The sequence below is a fragment of the Schistocerca serialis genome, chromosome 6, assembly GCF_023864345.2.
Source record: "Schistocerca serialis cubense isolate TAMUIC-IGC-003099 chromosome 6, iqSchSeri2.2, whole genome shotgun sequence".
NCBI classification, from domain to species: domain Eukaryota; kingdom Metazoa; phylum Arthropoda; class Insecta; order Orthoptera; family Acrididae; genus Schistocerca; species Schistocerca serialis.
This window is the reverse complement of record NC_064643.1, coordinates 171,717,070-171,741,670: the sequence shown is the minus strand read 5'-3', so window position 1 is coordinate 171,741,670 and position 24,601 is coordinate 171,717,070. Positions and strand designations below refer to the sequence as shown.

The 24,601-nt window shown below is 39.3% G+C and overlaps 1 protein-coding gene across 1 annotated transcript in view; it reads left to right on the top strand.

Annotated features, from left to right (window-relative positions):
• Positions 1-250: 250 nt before the first annotated feature.
• The window catches only part of LOC126484721 (insulin receptor-like), an 83,986-nt gene continuing 59,635 nt past the window's right edge, over positions 251-24,601 (top strand). The window contains exons 1-6 of the mRNA XM_050108317.1: positions 251-458; positions 3,383-3,496; positions 3,650-3,797; positions 4,506-4,720; positions 8,823-9,003; positions 13,676-13,845. Coding sequence (XP_049964274.1) covers positions 251-458; positions 3,383-3,496; positions 3,650-3,797; positions 4,506-4,720; positions 8,823-9,003; positions 13,676-13,845 — 1,036 coding nt within the window. The remainder of the gene's footprint in view (positions 459-3,382; positions 3,497-3,649; positions 3,798-4,505; positions 4,721-8,822; positions 9,004-13,675; positions 13,846-24,601) is intronic.

Sequence of the window (24,601 nt, the reverse complement as noted above, 5' to 3'; positions counted from 1 at the left end):
TAGTAGTATCGAATGACTTAATGTGACATGTCCGTAAAAATTCCGAGGGATCATTAATGTAAAATTGAACTAATGGAAAATCAAATATATGAAATGCCCAATGAATCATTGTAGGATACTTGTTCGTGTAGAAAAACTTTAATCCAAGTTCTAAGTATGCAAACTCGTCCTTTTTCAGAAGAGAACTGCTGCATTTGCTGCCCAAAGTAATTCCCTGTTCGAGACCGGATGACACGCTCTTTTCGCGGTAATGTTACAGTACCTGAACCGGCGTTGTATCAACGAGTCGGAGTGCCGGCAGATGCCAATTCCTCCAGAGGCGGAGGGCGACCTCTCCAGCCTCAACTGGAAACCTTTCAACGTGACCGGCGTGTGCCTGCTGGAATGCCCGCCACTGTACGCCGAACATCTCGTCGACACACCCGAGGGCCGGCAGCCTGTTTGCCTGCCCTGTAAAGGTGTGTAGCACGATCACTGCTAGCAATTACTTCTCTAAGAAATTTGTAACTTTGGCTGCCTGATCATTAGCTTACTTAGAAAGTGTAGATTTTATAGACCAAATCACCTAATTTTTTTCCAACCACTAATTTGACAAAAACAAAGAAGATGTGTTCTCAAGTTCTAAAACATATATAATTCTTTTCACCGAGTGAGGTGGCACAGTGGTTAGCAAGCTGGATTCTCATTAGGGAGGTCGACGATTCAATCCCGCGTCCGGCCATCCTGATTTAGGTTTTCCATGATTTCCCTGGATCACTTCAGGCAAATGCCGGGATGGTTCCTTTGAAAGTGCACGGCCGATTTCCTTCCCCATCCTTTCCTAATCCGAGGTTGTACTCCGTCTCTAATGACCTCGTTGTCGACGGGACGTTAAATACTAATTTCCTCCTCCTCTAGTTCTTTTCCTTAAGTGGCTGAAGACAATCACGTAAATGGTCAGTTTGCTGTCATTGTTTTCATGAGTAAGTGTGCTATAATTGTAAAACTGACTCATTCGACATCATGGCGAGAGATCACGACTGTTTCTTTGTCACGATTTTATGCGGAAAATGTTCATTTCTGTATCGACGCTAGTACAACTTCTGGTCTCTGTAACAGACAAACTTGTATCAGATACAAATCTACATAAAACAGACTTTGCATGGTATTTCAAAACTTACGTCACGCTGGGACCTGTAATCATGTCTTTCCTGTAAAAAATTCTTAATAAGAGCTGTAAGCTCCATCTTAAGATCACCAGCCAGAAAACACACAAAAATGAAATTCTGTTAGGATTTTGTGCAGAGCATCGAATAAAAAATCAAATAGTTATGTACAAAACCTTTATTAATTTATGCATAGCATTTACTCCCAGAAAACAGTTTTTCTGTACGCTTGTTTGGTTTAATTTTTAACGTATAATTTAAATGTAGACCAAATCAACTAATTTTTTTTCCAACCACTAATTTGACAAAAACAAAGAATGTATGTTCACAAGTTCTAATACATATCTAATTCTTTTCCTGCAAACTCTCGTGTATAACCTTAATAATTAGCTTCATTGCGTCTTGCAATTATTCTACCAAGAACATTTGTAGATTTTTATTTTGGCATTTATTCCCTACATTACACCATTGTTAAAGCATTCCACATCTTCTTGAGTGTATGTTCTCAACTCTTATCCTCCACACTCTTGCAGAATTCCCATAGAGAACTTTATAGTTTTTCCAAAGGAATGCCTGTTAAATGTAGTTATTCTGTTGGTCTTAAACAATACAAACAGATTGTCTGTTGCTAGATGCACAGTGTCCAGTAATCCATATTTAGATGCAATGCAGAAAGATATGGTTAGAGGGGAGGTGGAGGAAATAGACAAAGAGAGGGGAAGAAGATGATGTAGAGGTAGAGAGATACTTGAGAAGGATAGAGATAGAGGTGAGAGAAATAGGTAGACAGAGAGAGAGGGAGGAAGAGGGACACAGAGAAGGAGGGATGAGGCATGTTCAGTGTATGTGTCACATGCAGACATGGGTGAAGCAATGGGGAAAAGGCTAGTAGTCTATATTCATCCTTAATGGCAGTTGTTTTCATCAAATACTCCAGTTTACATTTTTTACTTTTATCTCTTCTATTTCCAGTTATTTTTGCATGCATGTGACACATTGACTGCATATAAAGGAGTGATTTCTTTAATAGGGAATGGTCTCAGTACATTTGATACTTTATCTCTTTTTCTTTAAGACGCAGGGAACAACATTATTTGTGGGAAGAAATCCTAATTTGGCAACTTCTAATTTTGACTTTATTGTGGAGAAAAATATGCTTTCCAGTATTAATGTAGTACTTATATATAATACTTATGTCACATTTGCTGGCATCTTTGTTAATGATTTCCATATAGTGTACAGGTAAATAATTGTAACTATAGGTGGACAGAACATAGTTTGATATATTTTCTTCATCATGACTGTCATGCATCAGTCAGAATTTGTGTATTCTTTTGGCATGGTAGGCGAATTGTAAAACGCTGTTAAACACAACACAGCAACTGCTCTGTTAGCTATCCAATAGTTTACACTACACAGAAGTTATTGGCACAGAGTACAATGGAGCACATTATAAATATTGCTTGTTGGCATGTAATACACTTAGACACTCTTCCAAGGATCAAACATACCATCCATTCTGTAGTTATAAATCATAGATTCCAGTGTGGTAATACCATGTCCCTTTGTCAGTGAAGAGGTAAAAGTTTCTCACATATGCATATCATAGCACTTTATAAAATAAGCAGGATGATTAATGACAGCTGTGTTCAGTCCTGGGATTGTGATTTGACATATAAGTTTATTATGTATCATGATTCTACATTGTGGGATGGAAACAGTAAGTAAAAACAGATAAAAGCAAATATTCACATTCACAAAAAAATAACACACCTATATATATGTGTGTGTGTGTGGGGGGGGGGGGGGGGGGAGGGGGGAGGACGGTTTGTACGTGCTTAAACTGCGAAGAAGAGTAGTAGATTTCTCAAGCGGTAGTGAAATTTTTTGTCCTGCAATGAGCCTTATGTGGTATATATCAATCAACTGCAGGAGATTAGTTGGCTTTCATACTAGTACTTTATTTATTTAGTGCCGGGATGTAGATGTTTTGTGATTTAGCTTGTGGTTTTGACTGCTTTGTATTACATTATTTATTTTTTCATTTTGTAAAAATATATTTTTTCTGTAACTTCTCTCTTGTTAAAAATACTGAAACATCTTTAAGATCAAGAAATTAATAATGTCCTTTTGTAACTTCTGGTCATGCTGCAAAAAATTTGTAGAAAACACAGCTTAATTAAAGTAGACAATCAACACAAAAGAATTATTCTTTACTTTACACATTTTATTGGCAGGACCCTGTCGCAAGGAATGCAATCCGACCAATGTGGACAGTATAGCATCCGCTCAAAGGTTGAGGGGTTGCACATACATCAAAGGGGCCTTAGAGATCCAGATACGTGGTGGAAGTGAGTACTAAGTTTAATGTTTGCATAATTATGTTGATGCATAAAATTTGAGAAAGCAGATGATCTTGTCTGCCCTACTATGAAAATTGATCTTTTTGTAATGTATTTCCTGTCATGATTATCTCATGGGAGTATTGCTTTTGTTTGTTACAGAAAATATTGTGAAGGAGTTGGAGGACAACCTGAATATGATTGAGGAAATTGAAGGCTATTTAAAAATTGTGCGATCATTCCCACTCGTTTCCTTGAATTTTCTCAAGAGATTGCGTGTAATACGAGGAAAAATATTAGAAAGTGACAAGTGAGTTTGTGTACTCTTTATCATATCTGTTGACTGCTGAAGATATAAAATTCAATATTAGTGTTAAGAGAGGTTTCTTAAAGATATATTACTTGCAGATAGTTTTTAACAAACATTTCCTACACCTACATTGTACCATATTGTGACCTGTTGACGCTTTTCCTGTAATGTTTTTGGCATACGAGGAGAAAGGAGTAGGAGAAACTAGCTGTTTCTTCATTGTATTCCCTCTGTGTATGTACACACATGCAAGTTTCTATATGTCTCCTCTACCTATATTACACATCTACAACATGAATTTGGATAGATTGCTACTCACAACATGGAAAAGGAATTGAACAGCGGTCTGACACATTTAAAAGTAGACTGTTGGACGTTATTTGTTACATTGTTAGCTAAGATTCAACAGTGTACTTATAAATGTGCCTGACTGCTGTTCAACTCCTCCTCTACAAGTAACAGTCTTTCCAATTCATATTGTCATTCCTTTCTGCATTCTACATTGTATCATCTCACACATTTAGTACAGTCATGCTAATTTACTAATAACTTTGTTCAGAGTTGACTGAAGAATGTCAGGCTAATAAATAAATCTGTTCAGTTTGTTTCATACCAAAAATTTGAAATAATGACACTTCTTTCCCCCTTAACTTTTATAAACTTTATTTATTGTTCCTTCTGCTTAATACTGTTCAATTCATTCTTTAGGTACGCCTTGGTGGTGCTCGACAACCAGAATCTGCAGGAGCTGTGGGACTGGGACTCGAGGCCATATGCTCTGAACATTAGCAGAGGGCGCCTGTTCTTTCATTTCAACCCTAAACTTTGCCTGAGCAGGATTGAGAAACTAAGGCAGGTTACCAGTCTCCCCGAGTTCTCTGACCTCGACGTTGCTCCGTCGTCAAATGGTGACAAGGTTGCCTGTGAGTATTGTGCTAGATTTACATTTTGTATTTCATAGTTCTGGTTACAACAGTTCACTTTCTCTTGAACTCATATTTCTGAGGGGCAGCCAAATACAAACAGGTCACTCTTCTGTGCATTGAAGAATCACTTTTTGGTGTAGCAGCCGGGTGTACTTTTTAGTATTATAGAAATATTTTGCCCCTGCAAAATTTGGATTCATTATATTGTGTTCTGCCCACTCGTCTAATACAGGGTGCCTAAGAAGTTGTTTTCTCGGATTGCTAGTCCATTCAAACAAATCGTATTAATGGAGCTTATTTAACTTTGTGTATTCAAAAAGGTGTGTCACAAGCGTATGGCAATGTGCAAATAATCATTGTCATTCGGTATATAAAATTTCAATGCAAGCAAAACAGTACAATTCATAAGTCATTGCTGTAGCATTTGTATGATGGGTCATCTTCCTCTCTGACCGCAGCTAGGCAACGTAGCGGTTGTATACTCTTCATGTGTAGACCGCTACTGTCTTGGTGTCATCCTAGAGAGAGGTTCGTCAGCTTATTATTGGCTGATGTCGTCTCTCAGCCCTCTCTGCTCTTCCATCCCTGATTGTTGTGAAAGTGCTTGTTGTTATGCCTGAACATTCCCTCCCCCAAAGCAGTTGGCCGTCATTGTGTAGGGAGTGCAACAATGGTGGGGGAGGCAGGAGTGTGGATGCTTTGCTGGGCTGGAAGCTGTGGCTGCAGGGGATGTCAAGCTTCCGGTCGTACCTCACAATCCGGCCTTCACTCTGGCAGAAACGCTCCCCAGAAAATGACCAGAAAGGTAAACGTCCACCTCCTGAGGCCAATAACCAGGTGGGTTGGGGTCGGGTTGTTTGGGGAAGGAGACCAGACAGCGAGGTCATCGGTCTCATCGGATTAGGGAAGGACGGGAAGGAAGTTGGCCGTGCCCTGTGAAAGGAACCATCCTGGCATTTGCCTGAAGCGATTTAGGGAAATCATGGAAATCCTAAATCAGGATGGCCGGACGCGGGATTGAACCGTCGTCCTCCCGAATGCGAGTCCAGTGTCTAACCACTGCGCCACCCCGCTCGGTAATAACCAGGTGGAGAAGGCGTTCTGCTGCAGTGTGGGTGGGTCCAGCTCCATCGGTAGGATGCGAGGGGGTGGAGGAGGCGAAGGCTCTGTCTCTATGGGGTCGTCCCGCTGTGTTGTTATAACACCCTCTGGTGGCTGCTGTGGCCAAGGTGCCCTTGGGATCCATGAATCTTGGAGAAGAGACACAGGAGGATCACTGTGCACATGACAGTGGTGAAGTTGATTGTGATGACAGTGCTGCAATCCGTCATGACCTGAAATGAGATCATGCCTACCGTCAGCTGCCACTAAAAACACTGTAAAACACAATATTGTGCTGTGCGGAGAGATACTTGCAGCCTTCTTATGGTGCCGGATGCCGAGGAGGATGGAGCAGGTGGAGCAGTGGCTGATGGCGGATGCCGTGAAGCAGTTCCACCGGCGATGGTCCATCTCGTCTATACAAATGATAGGAGACAAGAAACAGTTGCAACGTTTGATCCCTGGTGTGTGCGGAGTGAAGTTTGGCCATCTGCTGCTTGAAGGTTCTGACAAAACATTCTGCTTTGTTGTTTGACTGTGGATGGAACAGTGCACTAGTTAATTGCTGTATGACATTGTGTTCACAAAATGTTTCAGATTCATTTGATGTGAACTGAGGTCCATTGTCTGACACTATGACTTCAGGTAAACCTTCGAGGCAAAAAATAGAGGACAACACCTGAATTGTGCTACGTGATGTTGTCGAGTTCATTGGCACAGCAAAAGGAAACTTGCTATATGAGTCAACCACAATCAACCAATGAGTGTTCCAAAAAGGTCCCGCAAAAAAACATGAAAGGAGACTGTTAAAGCAAGTAAACACCCCCGCAAAGAAAAGATAAGAGAGAATTAAGGTGCCAGCAAAACAGAAAGGAAAATTCCGTCCTGTGAGGCGTGGTATTCTCATATCGCTAGACAATAATTAAAGCAAATTGTATAAATGGAGTTTCTTTCCGTAAGTTAAATTGACAATACTTAACTTTGTGTATTCACAAAGGTGTGTCACAAGCAAATGGCGACATGCAAATAATCAGTGCCCTGCGATATATGCAATTTCAATAAAAGCAAAACAATACAGTTCATAAGTCACTGCTGTAGTGTTTGTATGATTGCTTGTCTTCCCCTCCAACCGCAGCTAGGAGGTTACATTCTCTTCTTGATAGGCGCTCCTGTCTCAATGTCGTCCCAGAGAGGGGCTCGTCAGTGTACTATTGGCTGACGTCGTCTCACAGGCTTTTCTGTTCTTCCATTCTTGGTCATTGTGCCAGCACTTGTCGTTACGCCAGAACATATTGTTTTGATTAATTTGTTTCACATTAACAATAATTCTCATAATGGTTTCACCTGAAGTTAAAATAGGAATAATCATGCCTTCCAAAGGCAACAAAATTCATTTATGAAACTTGATGTTATTTCAGTCAAAATCTTTTGTTAATTTGCACTGGGGGTATTCCATATAGTGTGAGAAATCTTATGATGCAGGCATGTTTGGAAGATAGGCCTCTACTGGGCGGAAGGATGACATCAGAAAATAGTATGTTAAGATTAATTAATCCTGTAGAACATCTGGCATTCATCTAATTCAAAACTAAAGCCAGAAGTGAAGAAAGGGACCTCAATACATCAGTGGCACTCGTTTAGCTAATATCATATCATTTGTTTATAAATTGGGTGTTGAGACATATACAGAACCCTGCAAAGCTGTACGTACAGGCGGGTAGATGGCTGCTAGTGTGTTTGGCACACAGAGTCTATGGCCAGCCTATATAGAGCTCAGACATAGATCAGACATTGTCTAGAAAGTTCGAAGTTTGCGTTCATTAATTGCGATGCAACTACATTGAGATGCGTAAGTGATCGTGGCACAGGCTTCGCATTTGTGTATTTTTTGATGTTGCTTTGCTTTCGATGATGCTGATGACCTGTTGGTCACTCGATAAAGTTCAATTTTGGTATAAGTGTTCAGCACAGATTATGTAAGTGAGCAAAAGCTTGTGATGGATGGCTCAGATTACTTTCTGTTTTATGGGAACAATTTAAAGTTCCACTCAGCATTTGGAATTGTTGTTTTGTTCAGTTACACTTACAAGAGTCATGATGTTCATTAAATAGTCATTTAACATTTTGGTAGGGTTCCCGTTAATGGTTATTATTTCTCTCCTTGTGAGGTCTGTGCTCACGATCTACAAGTGTGATTGAGAGCCATCTCATAAAGGCATGACTGGTATTGGAGATGCCTGAGGCCAACTCATTTATGTGCTCTTGCAATTGGTGTTATGCATCTGTAGTTACTAAACCCTTGTGCACTCTTACTATTGATGGTTGTAGGACTATGCACCTCAGCCTTGGCAGCCTTATCTAAGCAGCGGATCTCCATTTTCCCTGCCCATCCCATCGTTTTGTTATATTCTACAAAGTGAACAACAACCCCATATGAACACAATCTGGGAGGCTTGAATAGTGGAAAAAGCATCTCAGTGAAACTATGTAACATTATGTTCCTTGTCTGATTGTGAATGTTGTTGTCTATGTAATACTTATGTTTAAACATTGTTGACATTGTTCATGCATATGTTTGTATTTATTGTGTGGAGTGATGAGTAAAAATTCAACATTTATTGGATCGTTCTTGAATACAAGTAATTTAATAGTTGTTCTTAAGTTCATATTAGATGTTTTACATTTTTTATACTTCCTTAAAAGACCTAAAATGTGTATTTGCTTGATGTAAATTAACTATCTATAACTAAGTTGCCTGCGGTTCTGTTATTCTTTCAAGAGCCTATTCAGTAATAAAATTGGCTATTTTGTTTCCTAAGTGACCAACCCCTAACAAACTAAGCAACATGTAAAACATTTGCACAATGTAATTATTAAATATCCTTGCTATGTAACTAATGCAAATTTTGCTGTATGCGTGGTTGTGTGTGTTTTTAGTGTATCTTAGAAATAAATGAACTGATTACGTATAATTTTGTTATTCTTTGTTTCATTATAGGTAATGTTACTAATTTGGAGGTGAAAATAAAGAAAACAGATTCAAAAGGTGTGATTATTAGTTGGAAGCAATTTGACCATTATGATCCTCGCTCTCTTCTGGGCTACGTTGTTTATTATACAGAAGCTCCTTACCGAAACCTGACTCTGTATGATGGACGCGATGCCTGTGGCAGTGATGGGTAAGCTATGGCACAATCTCTTCTGTTTTGGAACAGAAAATTGAAACATAACCAGACAAGTTAAAACATGAAATATTGAGACTTAAAATAGACTGTTTTTGTAAAAATAGGAAGAAAACAGACACAGAGTTCAGCACTTGATTGATGTCAGTGTCGTTAAGGATGAGTTAGTACTTCATTTAGAATTGCAAAGCAGAAATGATCTTGATGCTCTTGTTGATAGAAATCGCTCATGCTAATTCAGGGAAAACATTATAAAACTAAATTATGCTGGCTGGACAGTGAATGATATTCAGCTTATTTGTAAAAAGTCAGGTGAAGCAGCAATTGTTATATAAATATCTCAGAGATTTTTGCTGAGACAGTGTAATAAAGCATATTCTAGCCACAACAGATGCTTGTAATTGGACGATTTCCAATATAGCAGTGTTCAGTGAAAGAGTTTTAAATCCAAAGTTAAAGAGCTCCACAGTCTCAGGATGAAATGAGATCAGTTTATGAGGTGAAGGTGATAGCAGATATAATGTAGTTGTATCAGAGAGAAGTGATACAATTACTAGCATTACTACTAGAGAAATGACTCGAGAGTTATGTCAAAGGAAATATCAATTGTCAATCATACATTGTGGGATAAGAATTGAGACAGTACATGTGACAGATGCTAATTACGCACTGCTGTCCAGCTACTGTTGTGGAACAGCAGTCGTGTCTTGGATGGAAACATTGATCTTTGGAGTTTGTTATTAATCGCAAGAATAAATTATTTTTGAGGATGAACTGTATAGTGCACTGCCATTAATAGACAACAGGGACAGAATTACTTGATTATTAATATAAATCTATTTTCAACCACAGGAAATGGTACACACACTGGCAGCCAGCCTTTATTATCACTGCTTTGTTCTTATCCATGCACACTGTGAACAAGTACCGGCACCTTCTATTGGCAGTTTGTGGCTTGGAGTTCCTATGAGTAGCCTTCTAAAGTGGGGATAAAAATCTCAGTTAAATAATTACCCTTGCACAGAAATAAGCTTACAGGAGAACTTTAAAACATTAGCGATAAACCAAAGATTTTCAAGGATTACCCTGTGGCAGACTCCTCTCATTCAGTACTGGAGTCCCACTTAGTAACTTAGGGCCTTTCGCTGTAATTTATTACTAATTTCGACAGTCCACTGACATTATCCTGTTACTCTGTGTGCTGAATTTTGAATTATTTTGTAATTCCTCTTATCTGCATTCAGGCCAGTATATTGTAACCTGTTCAATTACAAAATAGCTTTGGATCGCACTGTTCTTTGGGGAGGGTTTGTATTTCATCCCTTTTTTTTCTTGCATCGACAGGATGACTTGTGGCACAAAAAAGTGATTAACCAGGCTCCTCTCCTCTGTTACCTCAGCAACTTCGTGCAAAGCTCAATTTGCTACATTACTTCCAAGTGTGTATGTTAATGCTACTAGACTGTTTCTAGCAAGTCGCCATCATTCTAAGCTACTTGAAATCCATTGCTACGTAAACGACAAGACTTTCTGTGCATTAAAGTTTTCTACTCTATGGATCCGTGTTGCTCCTGCACATTTTCTAATGTCATCTACCCATAATTCATTAAGTCACCACCTTGGCTTTAAATTAACATATGAATTCCAGCATATTATATTTTGTGAAATTGTTGCCCCAGCAAATTACTTTTTTGGATCATCTACCATCCATTCACATGGCTACTTATTGTGCCTACCCCATTTAATTTTCCTCATAGTCAGGATTAAGTCTGTCTTCTGGTTCAGTTTGTTTATTTAACCCATTTGTATCTCTTTCTGCCTCTGCTGCTAATTCCCACCAGCAATTCTCAGTCTTTGAATACGTTCACATTCAGAATCCACACCTCACTGCTGGAAGTCAATACTTATAGTAAACATTCTATTTCAGGCACACTGCAAGCCTTGTTTTGAATACTCTCTTCAGTTCACTAAAAGCGCACCGGGCCATATTTTACTGTTGTGCAGACTTTTTTTTATCTTTTTTTCTGCCCATCTAGTCCGTACCTTCAACTGCCCCAAAGCTCATCACACGATTCTACGTCATTACTATTAATTTTTTACAACTTTCTCTTGAGTGTGATGATAATATATTATTTTTAGTCTTATTTAAGAAAATTTGCAAGTCTAATATCAAGCTTATCTGTATTAAAGTCCATCCATTTGTCATGGATGCTTTGATTTACGTCTGCTGTGAGCCAATGGAGATCTTGTAGTTTCAGCAGACACTGCTTAATTTAAATTTATCTGGTTTTCATATTGTTCATGAATAATTATGCCGTTTCCTTAGCGCAGCAGGCAGTGAGTTTGGCATTGCCCTGCAATCGAGGAGTATACTGACCTTTACAGAAAACTCCCAAAGAAAGAGCCACAAATCTTTTCTCTGTGAGTTACTTGTGCAGCCCTTACTGAGCTGTAAAAAAATGACCAGTCAGAAACCCGCCACAAGAGTCCAGCACCAGTTGCCAGAAAATCCCTCTGCTCCCTCAACAGCAGTGCATAAACACGACTGTAATACTGTTGGCTGGTATCCATCCTGCAGCCCCTGACCCATGCTGTACAAATTAATGCTCAAAGAAGTTAAAACGTTTTTTCTGTGGGCAAACTAGACCCTTGACAGCCTGCTGATTCAGTTCTGCACAGCAGAGAAATTGTTGTAAATAAGGGGCCATGTCCTGTAGTTTTGCACATATGTGTGTCATCTGTGGGTCAAAATGCAAAATTCCATGTATGTTTGCTAGCAGCTATAGAGACTTTGCAATGAAGTTTTCAAGAAGGCTCTTAAGAGTTTAAGGAAAAAAGAAACATTATTCAGGAGTAGGCAAACTGATTTTACTGATGATAGTGAAACTGAGAGAAAATGTCAGATGATGTCTGGAAAGAAGTAGTACAATAATACTTCTTGTTAATGAATGAAACATTATTTCTACAATGCAAGAACCCCCACTGATGTAGACCATGATTTTTTAACAGTTGATGTGCTGAAGATGTGCACTTTTCAACCTCTCGCCACAGCCAATAATCGTTTAAGTAATGATTGAAGAAAAAAATTATTGGGACACCAGTTTTTCTGCAACAATGCTATTAAAACAGTTCATATCCATCTCCATGTATTGGTACTTCTTTGGTAAATGTAAACATTTTAGGTTGGGCTTTACCAGGGCTGTTGCTGATATCAATTGAAGTGACAAGTTTACTCTTCTCAGTCACAATTGATTTTATTTCCACTATGCATCTCATAAATATAAACTTCCAAAGATGCTCACAAACTGTGAGTGATGTATTATGACAGAAAGGAGACTGTGATCACTGGAGATAGTATCACAGATTACTCCAAAGTTGAAAACACAGTACATACTTGTTGTACTAATTCACATCAATGGTGATGGAGACTTAAGCTTGTGAAATGCATAGTGGAAATAAAAAGTAAACTGTGACTGATAACAGTAAGCTTGTTGTCTCAACTGTACTTCTTTCTTAGTGACTGCTAAGAAACACATCAAAATAAACTGAGGAATATCAGGCCATTCCTTTCACAAACACTCAACTGGCTTCAAGGAATGTGTTTTCCTGGCAAAATTGATGAAATTTAGGGACAATCTTCAGCATAACCTCCAAGGAGAGTTACAGTTCTTATCAAGGTTCATAAAATGTGCTCAGTGCTGAAAATATATACTGAAATTAGAATGAAAATAATGATTGGATCATCACATTTTCACAAAGTGAAAAGATTTTGTTAGAAGTGTGTTGGGATGTGGAGAACTATTTAAATGGACAAATGGGCCGCCTTTCCCAACTTGATCAAGTCATTTCTAAGCAGCAATACTTGTGCTGTTATCTTCAAATCTGCAAGTGAGGAGATGTATTTAGGGGTATAAGAAACATTACTTCTACTAACTAGATGTAGGAATGGTGAACGCAAGTGCTACCTGCAGAACCCAGGACCAAAGAAGGCTAATGTTCACAAAATTCTGGAGCTACCTGCTGAGACACTCATGAAGAATATTTCCTGCTTGACAGTCAAAACAAAGCAGCACATTTGTGAAGGCTTCAAAGCAGGAGGTTTGAAGATGTTCCAGTAAAAATAGTCTCAACTGCAAAGAAAACTGCTTGTTCTTGAAGATGTAAAATCTGCTGTGACTGAGTAACAATGAGAATCCTATTATGGACAGAGAAGATTTGAAGCCATACTTCATTTGGAAAGTTGTACTTCATTTGGATTTGTGCTTTGTTGTGGACTCAACACAGCTTAATTATGTATCACTTTTTTGTTGTATAATGAATAACTTCATTTTTGCATAATTTGTACAAAATCAAATAGTTGAAAAGCTTGATTATATGGTGGGAAATAATCTTGATCATGCAATAATTTAAATTAGATTTGAAAGTCTAAATTTGTGTGTTTTTTTAACAGTTGGTCTCTCTCTCTCTCTCTCTCTCTCTCTTTCTCTCTCTCTCTCTCACACACACACACACACACACACACACACACACACACACACACACGCATGCATTGAGGAAATTGAAACTTTGGTTCAGTTCAAGTTTTGATCGTGTTCGGTGCTGATAAAACATTGCTTTAAATTGTATTGTAGACTTTATTTTCCTGTTCTAATAACTAAATTTGTTACAGATGGAGAGTTGTCGATGTTTGGGTAAATGAGGACAGTCAGGAAATAGATCACTTGCTGTCACGCCTGAAGCCATTCACGCAGTATGCATTTTATGTCAGAACATACACGATTGCTACAGAGCGAACTGGGGCCCAGAGTGAGATACAGTACTTTGTGACACTGCCAGATGGTGAGTTCCCACCAAATAATTATTAATTGTAAAAAAAGAGATGATGTCTAAATATGAGGTTCTAGCAAGTGGAACAATTTCAACTTGAAATACTGTGCTTGCTAGTGATAAAGTTGATGATTTAGGCGGAATAGAACATAACATTTGTCATTGAAATTTTGAATAATTATTTCCTGGCTCAAAGTAATTGCAACAGTTGAAACCCTTCACTTACTTATTATGGAGTGAAGGAGCAGACTTCTTTTACTAACTATGAAATGCAGCTTGTTAGGTGAAAAAATGTCCCTTTTCTTGTAATTCACTTCACATTATTGTCCACAGTTTCTACAGTGAGTTGATCCCATGCTTGAAGTGGTGCTCGTGAATGTCTACAAAACATTTGCCTGCAAAGTAATTTGTTCAGTTAAAAAAAAAAAAAAATCAACTAAATGTGCCTTCCAGGCACAAATTTCGTTAGTTGTAAGGTCAGGTGCTGAGAAGGGTGCATATATAGTACTACTGGTAGACACACTTAAAAGTATGTGGTCTTATCCTAGCCTTCTGTACTACTCGGTCATTCCTTGGGGATGGATAGTTTTAGGATGGTTAAGAAAGGAGTTCATCATCTCTGTCAGTGATCTGGTAGTGTGAAAAAAGTCATTTAAAGGGCTGAAGCAAGGCAAAAGCATATCACCTATTGTAGGAGCATGCCCAGTAGAGCACTGTCATTTTCAAAGCAACCTTTTGATTGAGAACATCTTTTTGCTCTTGGTGACTGCTGTTTAAAAGTATAGGATGACAGATGCATGTGTACAGATGCTGTGACTGAAAGACAATTAGGTATCTGATGCCAACTAGTATAGTGTTAGGATCAAATAGGTAAAAAGGCAAGACTTTGTAGATCCTTGGAGAACACTGAACATATTGAATTTATTTCACAACAGGAGAAAGTGTAAAAATGCAGCAAGTGAAGCAGACAGAAGGCAATAAGGAAATCTAAAAAAAAGTGAGACTGACCAAAAATGCGAAATAGCTAAGTGGGAATGGCTGTAGGACAAGTGTGAGGCCGTAGAAGTGACGAGGGGAAAGATGTAAGCTGTCTGTACAAAAATTAAAGAGACCTTTGGAGGAAAGAGCAGCAACTGTGTGAATATCAGGAGCCTAGATGGCAACCCAGTTCTAAGTAAAAAAGGGAGAACTGAAAGGTGGAAGAGATGTACTGAAGGCTAGTGAAAGGGAAATGAACTCAAAAGAAATATTGAAGAAAGGGAAGAGGAAGAAATGATGGTGAGATGTGAGATAACAAAATAATTCCTATTCCAAAGAAGACAGATGTGAATATTACCAAACTATCAGTTTAATAAGCCATGGTTGCCAAATACCAACAATAATTATTTACAGAAGAATGGAAAAAAGGTAAATGATAACCGAGTGGAGGGTCAGTTTGTATTTGAGAGAAATACAGGAAGACACAAGGCAATACTGACTCTACAGTGTATTTAGAAGATAAGTTAAAGAAAGGCAGACTTATGTTTATAACATTTGTAGACTTTTAGGGAAAGCTTATAATAATGATAACTTGGCATAACTCATTGAAATTATGAAGGTAGCAGGGACAGAAAATAGGAAGCAAAAGGTTATTTACAGCTTGTACAGAAACTAGGCTGCAGTTCTAAGAGCCAGGACTGAGCAAGGTAGTGCAGTGGCTAGTACACTGGACTTGTTTCTTGGAGGAAGGCAAATTCACATTCCTGGCTGACAGATTTTTTGTGATTTCCCTAAATCACTTAAGGCAAATGCCAGGATGGTTCCTTTCAAAAAAATAAGGCCGATTTCCTTCCCCATCCGTCTTTAATCTGAGATTGTGCTCCATCTCTAATGACCTCATTGTCAATGAGTGATTAAACACTAACCTTTTTCCCTTTTCCAAGAGTCAGAGGACATGGAAGGGAGCCAGTAGTTGAGAAATGAGTGAGACAGGGTTGCAGGCTACTCTGACGTTATCCTATCTGGACAAAGAGCAAGCAGTAAAGATAAATAAGGGGAAATTTGGAAGAGAATTAAAGTTCATGGAGAAGGAGTAAAAACTTCAAGCTTTGCTGATGACATTGTAATTCTCTGGGAGACAGCAAAGGATGTGGAAGAGCAGCTGACAAGAGTGGATGAAAGAGCCAATAAGATGAACAATCATAAAAGTAAAACAAGGTTAATGGAATGTAGCTGAATCAAATCAGGTTATACTGAGGTGCTTAGTTTAGCAAATCAGAGATAAATAGTTGTAGATGAATTTTGCTATCTGTGCAGCAAAATAACTGACTGTGGCTGTAGGAGAGAGAACATAAAATGCCCACAGGCAATAACAATAAATGTTTTTATGAAAATTGGGAAGTTGTTAACAACTAATATAAATTTTAGTGTTAGGAATCTTTTTCTGAATGTATTTGTCTGGAGTGTAAGCTTGTACAGAAGTGGAACATGGAGAATAAGCAGTTCAGACAAGAAGAGAGTAGAGGTTATGAAATGCTGTACTACAAAAGGATGCTAAAGATTAGGTGAGTAGCATGAATAACTAATGAGGAGGCACTGAATCAAATGGGGGGAAAAGTAAATTCATGACACAACTTGACTAACAGAAGGGATTGTCTGATGGGACACATTCTTAGGCATCAACGATATCAGCTTGGTGATGGAGGGTCTAGTATCCAATGGTGATTCAAATCCTTGCCTAGTCAATGTATCAATAGAGAGAACACGTCAAAGATACACAGGCTCTAGAAGAAAGATTTGACTCGTGGCTGTGTGGGGCACTGCTGCCATGACAAGTATGTAAGGTGGCAATACCCTCTGAAGACTGTGTACTGTAGTAACACTATCTGGCAACTGGAGTCAGTTTCTTGGTAGACTCTAAAGCCTGAGTATTACGCCAGATCACATTTTGAGATTTGGATTTGCCCCTGGGTTGTGCTGTATGTTTAGACATATTGGGTACAGCTTGGACTCCTGTTGGTTATTTATTCACCCTGTGATCTGTGCTGTCATTGACCTGCAGACCTGCATGTTTTCTTTCTGCCGGTCTCCCCATTCCCACCAGCGCGAGTTGTTATAAACTGTGTTGTTTATACCTATGGAGAGTAGGATAGTGTGTGGAGTTTGCAGAGGGATACTGAACCATGACTATATTGAATATGTTCAAAAAGGAGGTGGCAGTAATTATGTAGAGATGAAAGAGACTTATGCAGGATAGACTAGTGCAAATAACTGCACTGAACCAGTCTTCAGACCGAAGACCACAACTACTGCATTGTTAATCTATGGCTCAACAGAAACTAGTTGTCTGGCAAGAAATATAATTTTTGATGGTTCCACAATGCTTTTCTTCAAAAACTTTAAAGATGTAGAGCACCGTCTTAAAGATGTAGAGCACTGTCTACAGAAAGAATGTTCTGAAGATATTTACGTTTTGTCTGTTTTGTAGTTGTATATCCATTTCCTTCAATCTTTTTTGACACTGATGTACTCTAATACACGACACTTATGTGATAGGTGGGACTTAGTGATAACCATGTAAGTTGAATTCTTGTAAGTGGGGCAGTGGTTAGCCCACCGGACTCACATTCAGGAGGAAGATGGTTCGAACCCGCATCCGGCCATCCTGATTTAGGTTTTCCATGATTTCCCTAAATCGCTTTAGGCATATGCTGGGATGGTTCCTTTGAAAAGGTCACGGCCGACTTCCTTCCCCATCCTTTCTGTATCCAATGAGACTAATGACCTTGCTGTTTTGTCCCCTCCCCCAAATCAACCAACCAAGCAACTGACCAGTTTTGCGCATAATTACATACATATTATGTTCAATTGTGACCAGAGCCAAAAAAATATAATTTATAAGCAAAATATTAAGTAAAATGTTCAACAGTTCAACAAGTTACACTGAGGTGACAGAAGTCATGAGATACCTCCTAATATCATGTTGGACCTCCTTTTGCACAGTGTAGTACAGCATCTCAATGTGGCTTGGAGTCAACAACAAATCGCTGGAAGTCCCGTGCAGAAATATTGAGCCATGCTGTCCCTATAGTCGTCCATAACTGCATGAGTGTTACTGCTGCAGGATTTTGTGCACGAACTGACGTCTCAGTTATGTCCCAAACAGTTTGATCGGAATTCATGTCAGGCAATCTGGGTGGCCAAATCATTCGTTTGAATTCTCCAGGAAGCTTTTCGTACCAGTCGCAAACAGTTGTGGCTTGTTGACATTGCGCATTGTCATCCACAAAAATTCCATTGTTGTTTGGGAATATGAAGTTCATGAATGTCTGTAAGGGTCTCCAAGTATCCAAACATAACCATTTGCAGGCAATGATCAATCCATTAAATTTAAATGCAGCTCTCAGCAATATGGAGCCACCACCAGCTTCCATAGTGCCTATTTGACAACTTGGGTCCATTGCTTCATGGGGTCTAGCACACACTTGAATCCTGCTATCTGCTCTTAACAACTGAAATTGGGACTCATTTGACCAGGCCACAGTTTTCCAGTCATCTAGGGTCAAACCAATATGGTCACAAGCCCAGGAGAGATGCTGCAGGCAATGTCATGATGTTAGCAAAGTCACACGCATCAGTTGTCTGCTGCAACAGCCCGTAAAGCCGAATTTCACTGCACTGTCCTTGCGGATATGTTTGTTGTATGTCCAACATTGATTTCTGCAGTTACATCACACAGTGTTGCTTGTTTGTTAGCACTGACCACTCTACGCAAATGCCGATGCTCCCAGTTGTTAAGAAAAGGCCATTGGACACTGTGTTGTCTGTGGTAAGTGGTAATGCCTAAAATTTTGTGTTCTTGCCGCACTTTTGGCACTGAGGATCTTGGAATATTGAATTTACTAGCAGTTTCCAAAGTGGAATGTCCCAGGTGCCTAACTCCAACTACCATTCCACCTTCAAAGTCTCTTAATTCTTTTTGTGGAACCATAATTATGTCTACAGACTTTTCACGCTAATCACCTCAGTACAAATGACAGCTCCACTAATGCACTGCCCTTTTATACCTTGTGTACGTGATACTGCCATCATTTGTGTATGTGCATATCTCTATTCCATGAGTTTTGTCACCTCTGTGTACATTATGGTACAGTGTTATGCACTGAAACAGTGTAAACTTAATTTAATTGTGATGTAGAAGATTTCATAAAATCTAACAGTGTCATCTGTTTGAGTCAATTTTTTTTTCTTCTCAATGAAAATTTCCTTGTAGCTCGATAATAATCTTTTATTTCGTATTTTGTAACAGAAATGCGCATTTCACTGGAGTCTATTTTTTCCAAAATTTGTAACCCTTTTTCAGTTGAACTGAGGCCCTGAGGCCTTCTGTTAAGTCTGCAACCTTAATTTGAGCTTCTGATTGAACTGGGTATAAAGAATCAAGTTTTTCAATGTTTTTCTCTTGGTCACATGTTTCTATAAGCACATCAATTGTCAGCTTCTGATTGTGTGAATCCAGCGGTTCTTGAATGTCATCACCACCCACATCTTAAATTTAACAGCCTGGCAAGATCAACCACTTTTTAAATCATGTTATCAATTTGATGGAGATCTGGTGTTGATTCCCCCTGGATTACAATGGACAAAAAATGGACACAGTTTTTTCCAGGCACCATTTAAAGTCTTTTTTTTTTTTTGTAAAATTTCATTCCAAGATTGTCCAGTAATTCTCAAGGCATCTAAGACATTGAATTGCTTCCAAAAGTCTTTAACAAAGAACTCATTGTTTTGTCTTGTAGCTTCACGTAGATGCACATACAATCATCTTGTGTAGTAAGCTTTAAATGTTTCATTGACTCTCTGGTCCATTGGCTGATGCAAGCTGGTTGTATTTGGTGGCAAGAATGCAACTTTCACACATGGGTCAAAATTAATTAGATTAGTAGGAGAATTACCTAGTGTGTTGTTGATTAAAAGCATCTGTTTAAATGGAATTTTTCATTGGCAATGACGTTTGACTTCAGGTATGAAATTATGACAACCAGTCATAATAAAGGGAAGCTGTCATCCAAGCTTCAGAATTTGGCTTCCAAATCACAATAAACCAGATATAAGCATATTTTTAAAGCACTTGGATTTCTGAGTTTTTAATTTACAGTCCTCAGTTGCATTCTCGTCAGCCATTCCTGTCATTCGACCTTTGATGATTTAAAACCTGGAAAGCTTTTCTGTTTGCGCATGATAAAAGTCCTTTTAGGTATCTACTTCCAGAATAGAGCAGTTTCATCTGCATTGAATATGGTTTGGCTGTTATAGCCAACTTGTATTAGTGTCTTAAGTTTCTCTGGATAGAGTGATGTAGTCTGTGTATCAGCACTTGGTGTCTCTCCACTTTCTGCAGTGCTATGCCAATTATAACTACTTTTGAATTGGCTAAACTGCCCATTACTAGCTTTAAACATTTCATCTTTGGTCAACTCCCCAGCTTCTTTTTTCAGTTTCTCAAACATTAGCTTAGCTTGAGAGCTCGCCATGTTCTGAGCAACAGAATTAATTTTTACTCTTACTTGATTATCTTATGATAACTTTAACGTTGTTTCTAGCTTACCGATAATACCATGATGTTTACAAATGATACTTGAATTCAAAGACTGAAAATGTTTCACATCTTCAAGGATTTTCACATTACCTTTTATAATTTTTTTGATTGTTGATTCTGGTATATTAAACTTCTTTTCCAGTTCACAAATTTTAATTTTTGCCTTGAAGCCTTTGATAATATTAAGTTTACACCAAATGATAATGATTTTCTTCTCTTGCCTGATGCAAATGAATCAATTCTGCTTCGTTTGGGTGACATAGTTAGAATATATACTCGAGCCAGCTCTGTGGATAGAGTGATTCTGCACAAAGTTCCTCTGAACCTGTCATTAGCTGAACACTGTGTGGATATAGTGGGGGCAGAACTGCGCAGTGCTCAAACAGATGAATCGCATAACTTTGGATTTGCAAAAAATGGGGCAGTGTAAGTGTGCATATAACTGAACCATAGTATTATTGTTTTCAGCTTTGAAGCTGGTTGTGTTCATTTGGAGTTTTGTGTCTGTACTTCACCTATTTTAAAATATGGGGTTGGTGCATAAGTTTGTAGCATTTTCCCACGAGTTTTAATAAATACAACAGATACATGTTACATAGACTGTGTTCATCAGTAATATATTCTCCTTCACTGCCAATATATTCTTCAATCTGCCAATACTGGGGTAAATTTTCGATTCTGCAACATAGAATCGTGTGGTTTTGATGTGAAGAAATTGTCTAGCTATGTCTGGAGCGCATTTTTGCCCGGAAAGGAAATTCCTTGAAGTTTGTTTGGTAGAGAGTGGAAAAATTGAAAATCTGGGGGTGCAAGATCAGATGAATAAGGTGGGTGTGGAATGACTTCATGACTCAACTCCTGTATAGGGTTTTTTGTCAGTCTAGCGGGATGCAGGTGGTGTTATCGTGGAGTAGCGTAACTGTCACAAAGTCTTCCTGGTTGTTGTTCTTGGATTGTGTCTGCAAGACATCTCAGTTGTTGAGAATAAATGTCAGCAGTGATGATTACCCCTCGGGGAAGCAATTTGTAGTATGTTGTTGCTGTTCCACCAGATGCACAGCATTATCGTTTGTGGATGCACGCAGGTCTTTGTATGGGGGGCTGCTACTTTGTTTGGGCACAACCATTCCATTCTTTTCCTTACGTTAGCATAAAGACAGCATTTCTCATCACCAGTAATGATACTGATAGGAGTAGCTGGTTTTGTTTGTGAATCAATTGATGATGAGCAAGCAGAGATGCACATATGGCCCATATTTTTGTGTTTTTACTTGGAGTATGCAGTACCCGTACACCCAATATTTGAACTATCCCCACTGCATGCAGAATTTCATGATGGTGAAATGATCACAGCTCATCACAGTGCATCACATTTGCCAGTCCTTGAGTACACTGACGTGGCTCATTGTGGATTAATGCATTTAAATGCTCTTCATCAAACTCTGAAAGTCTTCCTGAATGTCAAGAGTCACTAATGCCAAAACAATCCTCCTTAAAATGAGAAAACCATTTTCTTGCTGTGCCCTGTCCAAGGGCATTATCCCCATACACGACGCAGGTGTTCCTGGCTGCATCTGCTACTGTCACCCCTCTCTCGAACTCAAACAGAAGACTATGCCAGAAATGTTCAGATTTCTGCATTTGGACGTCATTTTCTAGCATCCAGAGCTCCACGCACTGCCCCTAAATGATGAAAGGACAGTATGTAAACTCAAATAGCAACAGCGAGCTACAAGTGAAAAATGACAATTAATAAATAAGCTCTTATCAATCGGAATACCAATAAGCAAAACAAAAATTGTACAAAGCTATGCACTAATCTAATAGATCCACTAGTCACAAATGAAAGCATAAGAAACTCTCCTTCCCCAAGAAAAGAACTAATAGTACCTAAAGCTACAATAGCTTCTTGTACTTTTATGTGTGTCTGTTGGCAGTCTAAAGAATTTTGCCACCTGACCATTATTTCTTCTCTTTCATTCAGATGGTCCAGAAGAACTGTGTAGTATCTCAGATGTCCTTTTTTTGTCACCCATGGTATGTCTTAAGAAGATGTGCTTTGACACCCATTATCTTAGTTTTGTGGTGGATGAAATCAAGGTCACAGTTTTTGGTGCAGGTCCACTGACTTTGTCACCACATGCAACTGCTGTCTCATTCCTAGTGTGATGATACACACCTGAGCCACAGTAACAAATCAGCACACAGACTCTGTTGCTCTTTTTTAACATTCTACGGGCATTGTCAAAGAATTGATTTCACAATCTTCAGTCATCGTCAGTAAAATGCAGCACATTTCTTGCCCAGAACATTCTCAGTGTTAATCTTTCTTCATCTGTTACATACATATCTAATTCCACATCACATAGTGCTATATTGCACACTCTCGATGCCCTCAGCCATTGTTGCAGTATCTACGACGTCGTACAGGGTAGGTTCCTCATAGTATGACGTCGGACTAATGAATTACTTCATTTGGAACTTCATACTACTAATTCGTATTTCATTCCTGAAGGAAGCGTTTATTGTTCTGAACTGTAGGAATACTGAGTTTCAGTTGGCAGGCGGAGACTTGCACCATTGGGATAAACACTGGGCAACATTTTGTGACAAAAACAAACTACCATTTATTTCAATGCTATCTCTCTGTCAAGTTAATACTTTTTCTCTTTGCTCTTGTAATGTGGCCATTGTGAACTGCCGCATCAGTTAAGAAACCAGCCTTATTACTTAATCTGGGATGTAGTGGCAGAGGCATAGCATGCAGAGACTGTGTACAAACTACTTCAGCTGGTATTTCAGATCAACTGTTGCATATTGTTCAGTTAGTTTGTGAACTTTGACTGCCTTCACTGTTTGCCAATTAGTGATTAGGGCCGGCCGGAGTGGCCGTGCGGTTCTAGGCGCTACAGTGTGGAACCGAGCGACCGCTACGGTCGCAAGCTCGAATCCTGCCTCGGGCATGGATGTGTGTGATGTCCTTAGGTTAGTTAGGTTTAATTAGTTCTAATTTCTAGGCGACTGATGACCTCAGAAGTTAAGTCGCATAGTGCTCAGAGCCATTTGAACCATAGTGATTTGGGCAGGTGTAAGTAAAGTTTGAATGATATCAACAGTGTAGGAAGAGATTGCTACTTACCATAAAGGAGACACATTAAGTTGCAGGCAGGCACAATAAAAAGGCGCTGATATAGAGCTTTCAGCCACAGCCTTCATCAGTAAAGACACACACACACACACACACACACACACACAAAAGCACATTTCATGCACATACAACCACTAACTCCAGCATCTCGGGCCAGAACATAACTATCACATGGGATGCAAGCAGCAATCTGGAGGGGGACAGGAAAGGGGAAGAGATAGTAGTGTACGTGTGGGGAGAGAGACAAATGCTGTCAGGTGGAATGTGCAGGAACTAGAATGCTGACAGGTGCAGGAGGTTGTGGGAAAGGGATGTTGGGCATAAAGAAGCAAAAAAGAAAAGGAGCAGGGAAAGACAGATGGATGCATTGGCAGAAGGCTGCAAGTAAAAGGGTGGGAAATGAGAATGGGGAGAGATGATAGGACAGAGTGGGAGGAAATTGTTGGGTGGGGGATATAGGGACAGTATGTTACCATAGATTGAGACTGGAATAATTACGGGAGTGGAGAATGTGTTGTAAGGATAACGCCCATCCACGCAGTTTAGAAAAGCTGGTGGTGTATGGAAGGATCCAGATGGCTTGGGTAGTGAAGCAGCAATTGAAATCAGGCGTGTTATGTTCACAGTTTGGCTGTGGCCATTCGCTGGTAACAGCTGATTGGTAGTCACACCAATATAAAAAGCTGTGCAATGATATGATTGTAGCAGAGCTGGTAAATGACACGGCTGCTGTCATGAGCAACCCAACCCTTAATGATGACTGGGATAGGGAAGGTGGGGGGGGGGGGGGGGGGTGGATTGGGCAGGTTTTGCACCTGGCTCTTGTACAGGGTATAGGGGCATGATCCTTAACAGAGAGGGGTTGGGATTAGGAATGGCATGGAGATGGACTAGCATGCTGTGGAGGTTGGGTGGGCAACAGAACACCACTATAGGAGGGATGGGAAAAATCTCTGGTAGGATGTCTCTCATTTCAGGGCATGGTAATAGTTAATCAAATTTTAATTGTGCCAGTCTGCAATTTACCATTTTTACATGAATCT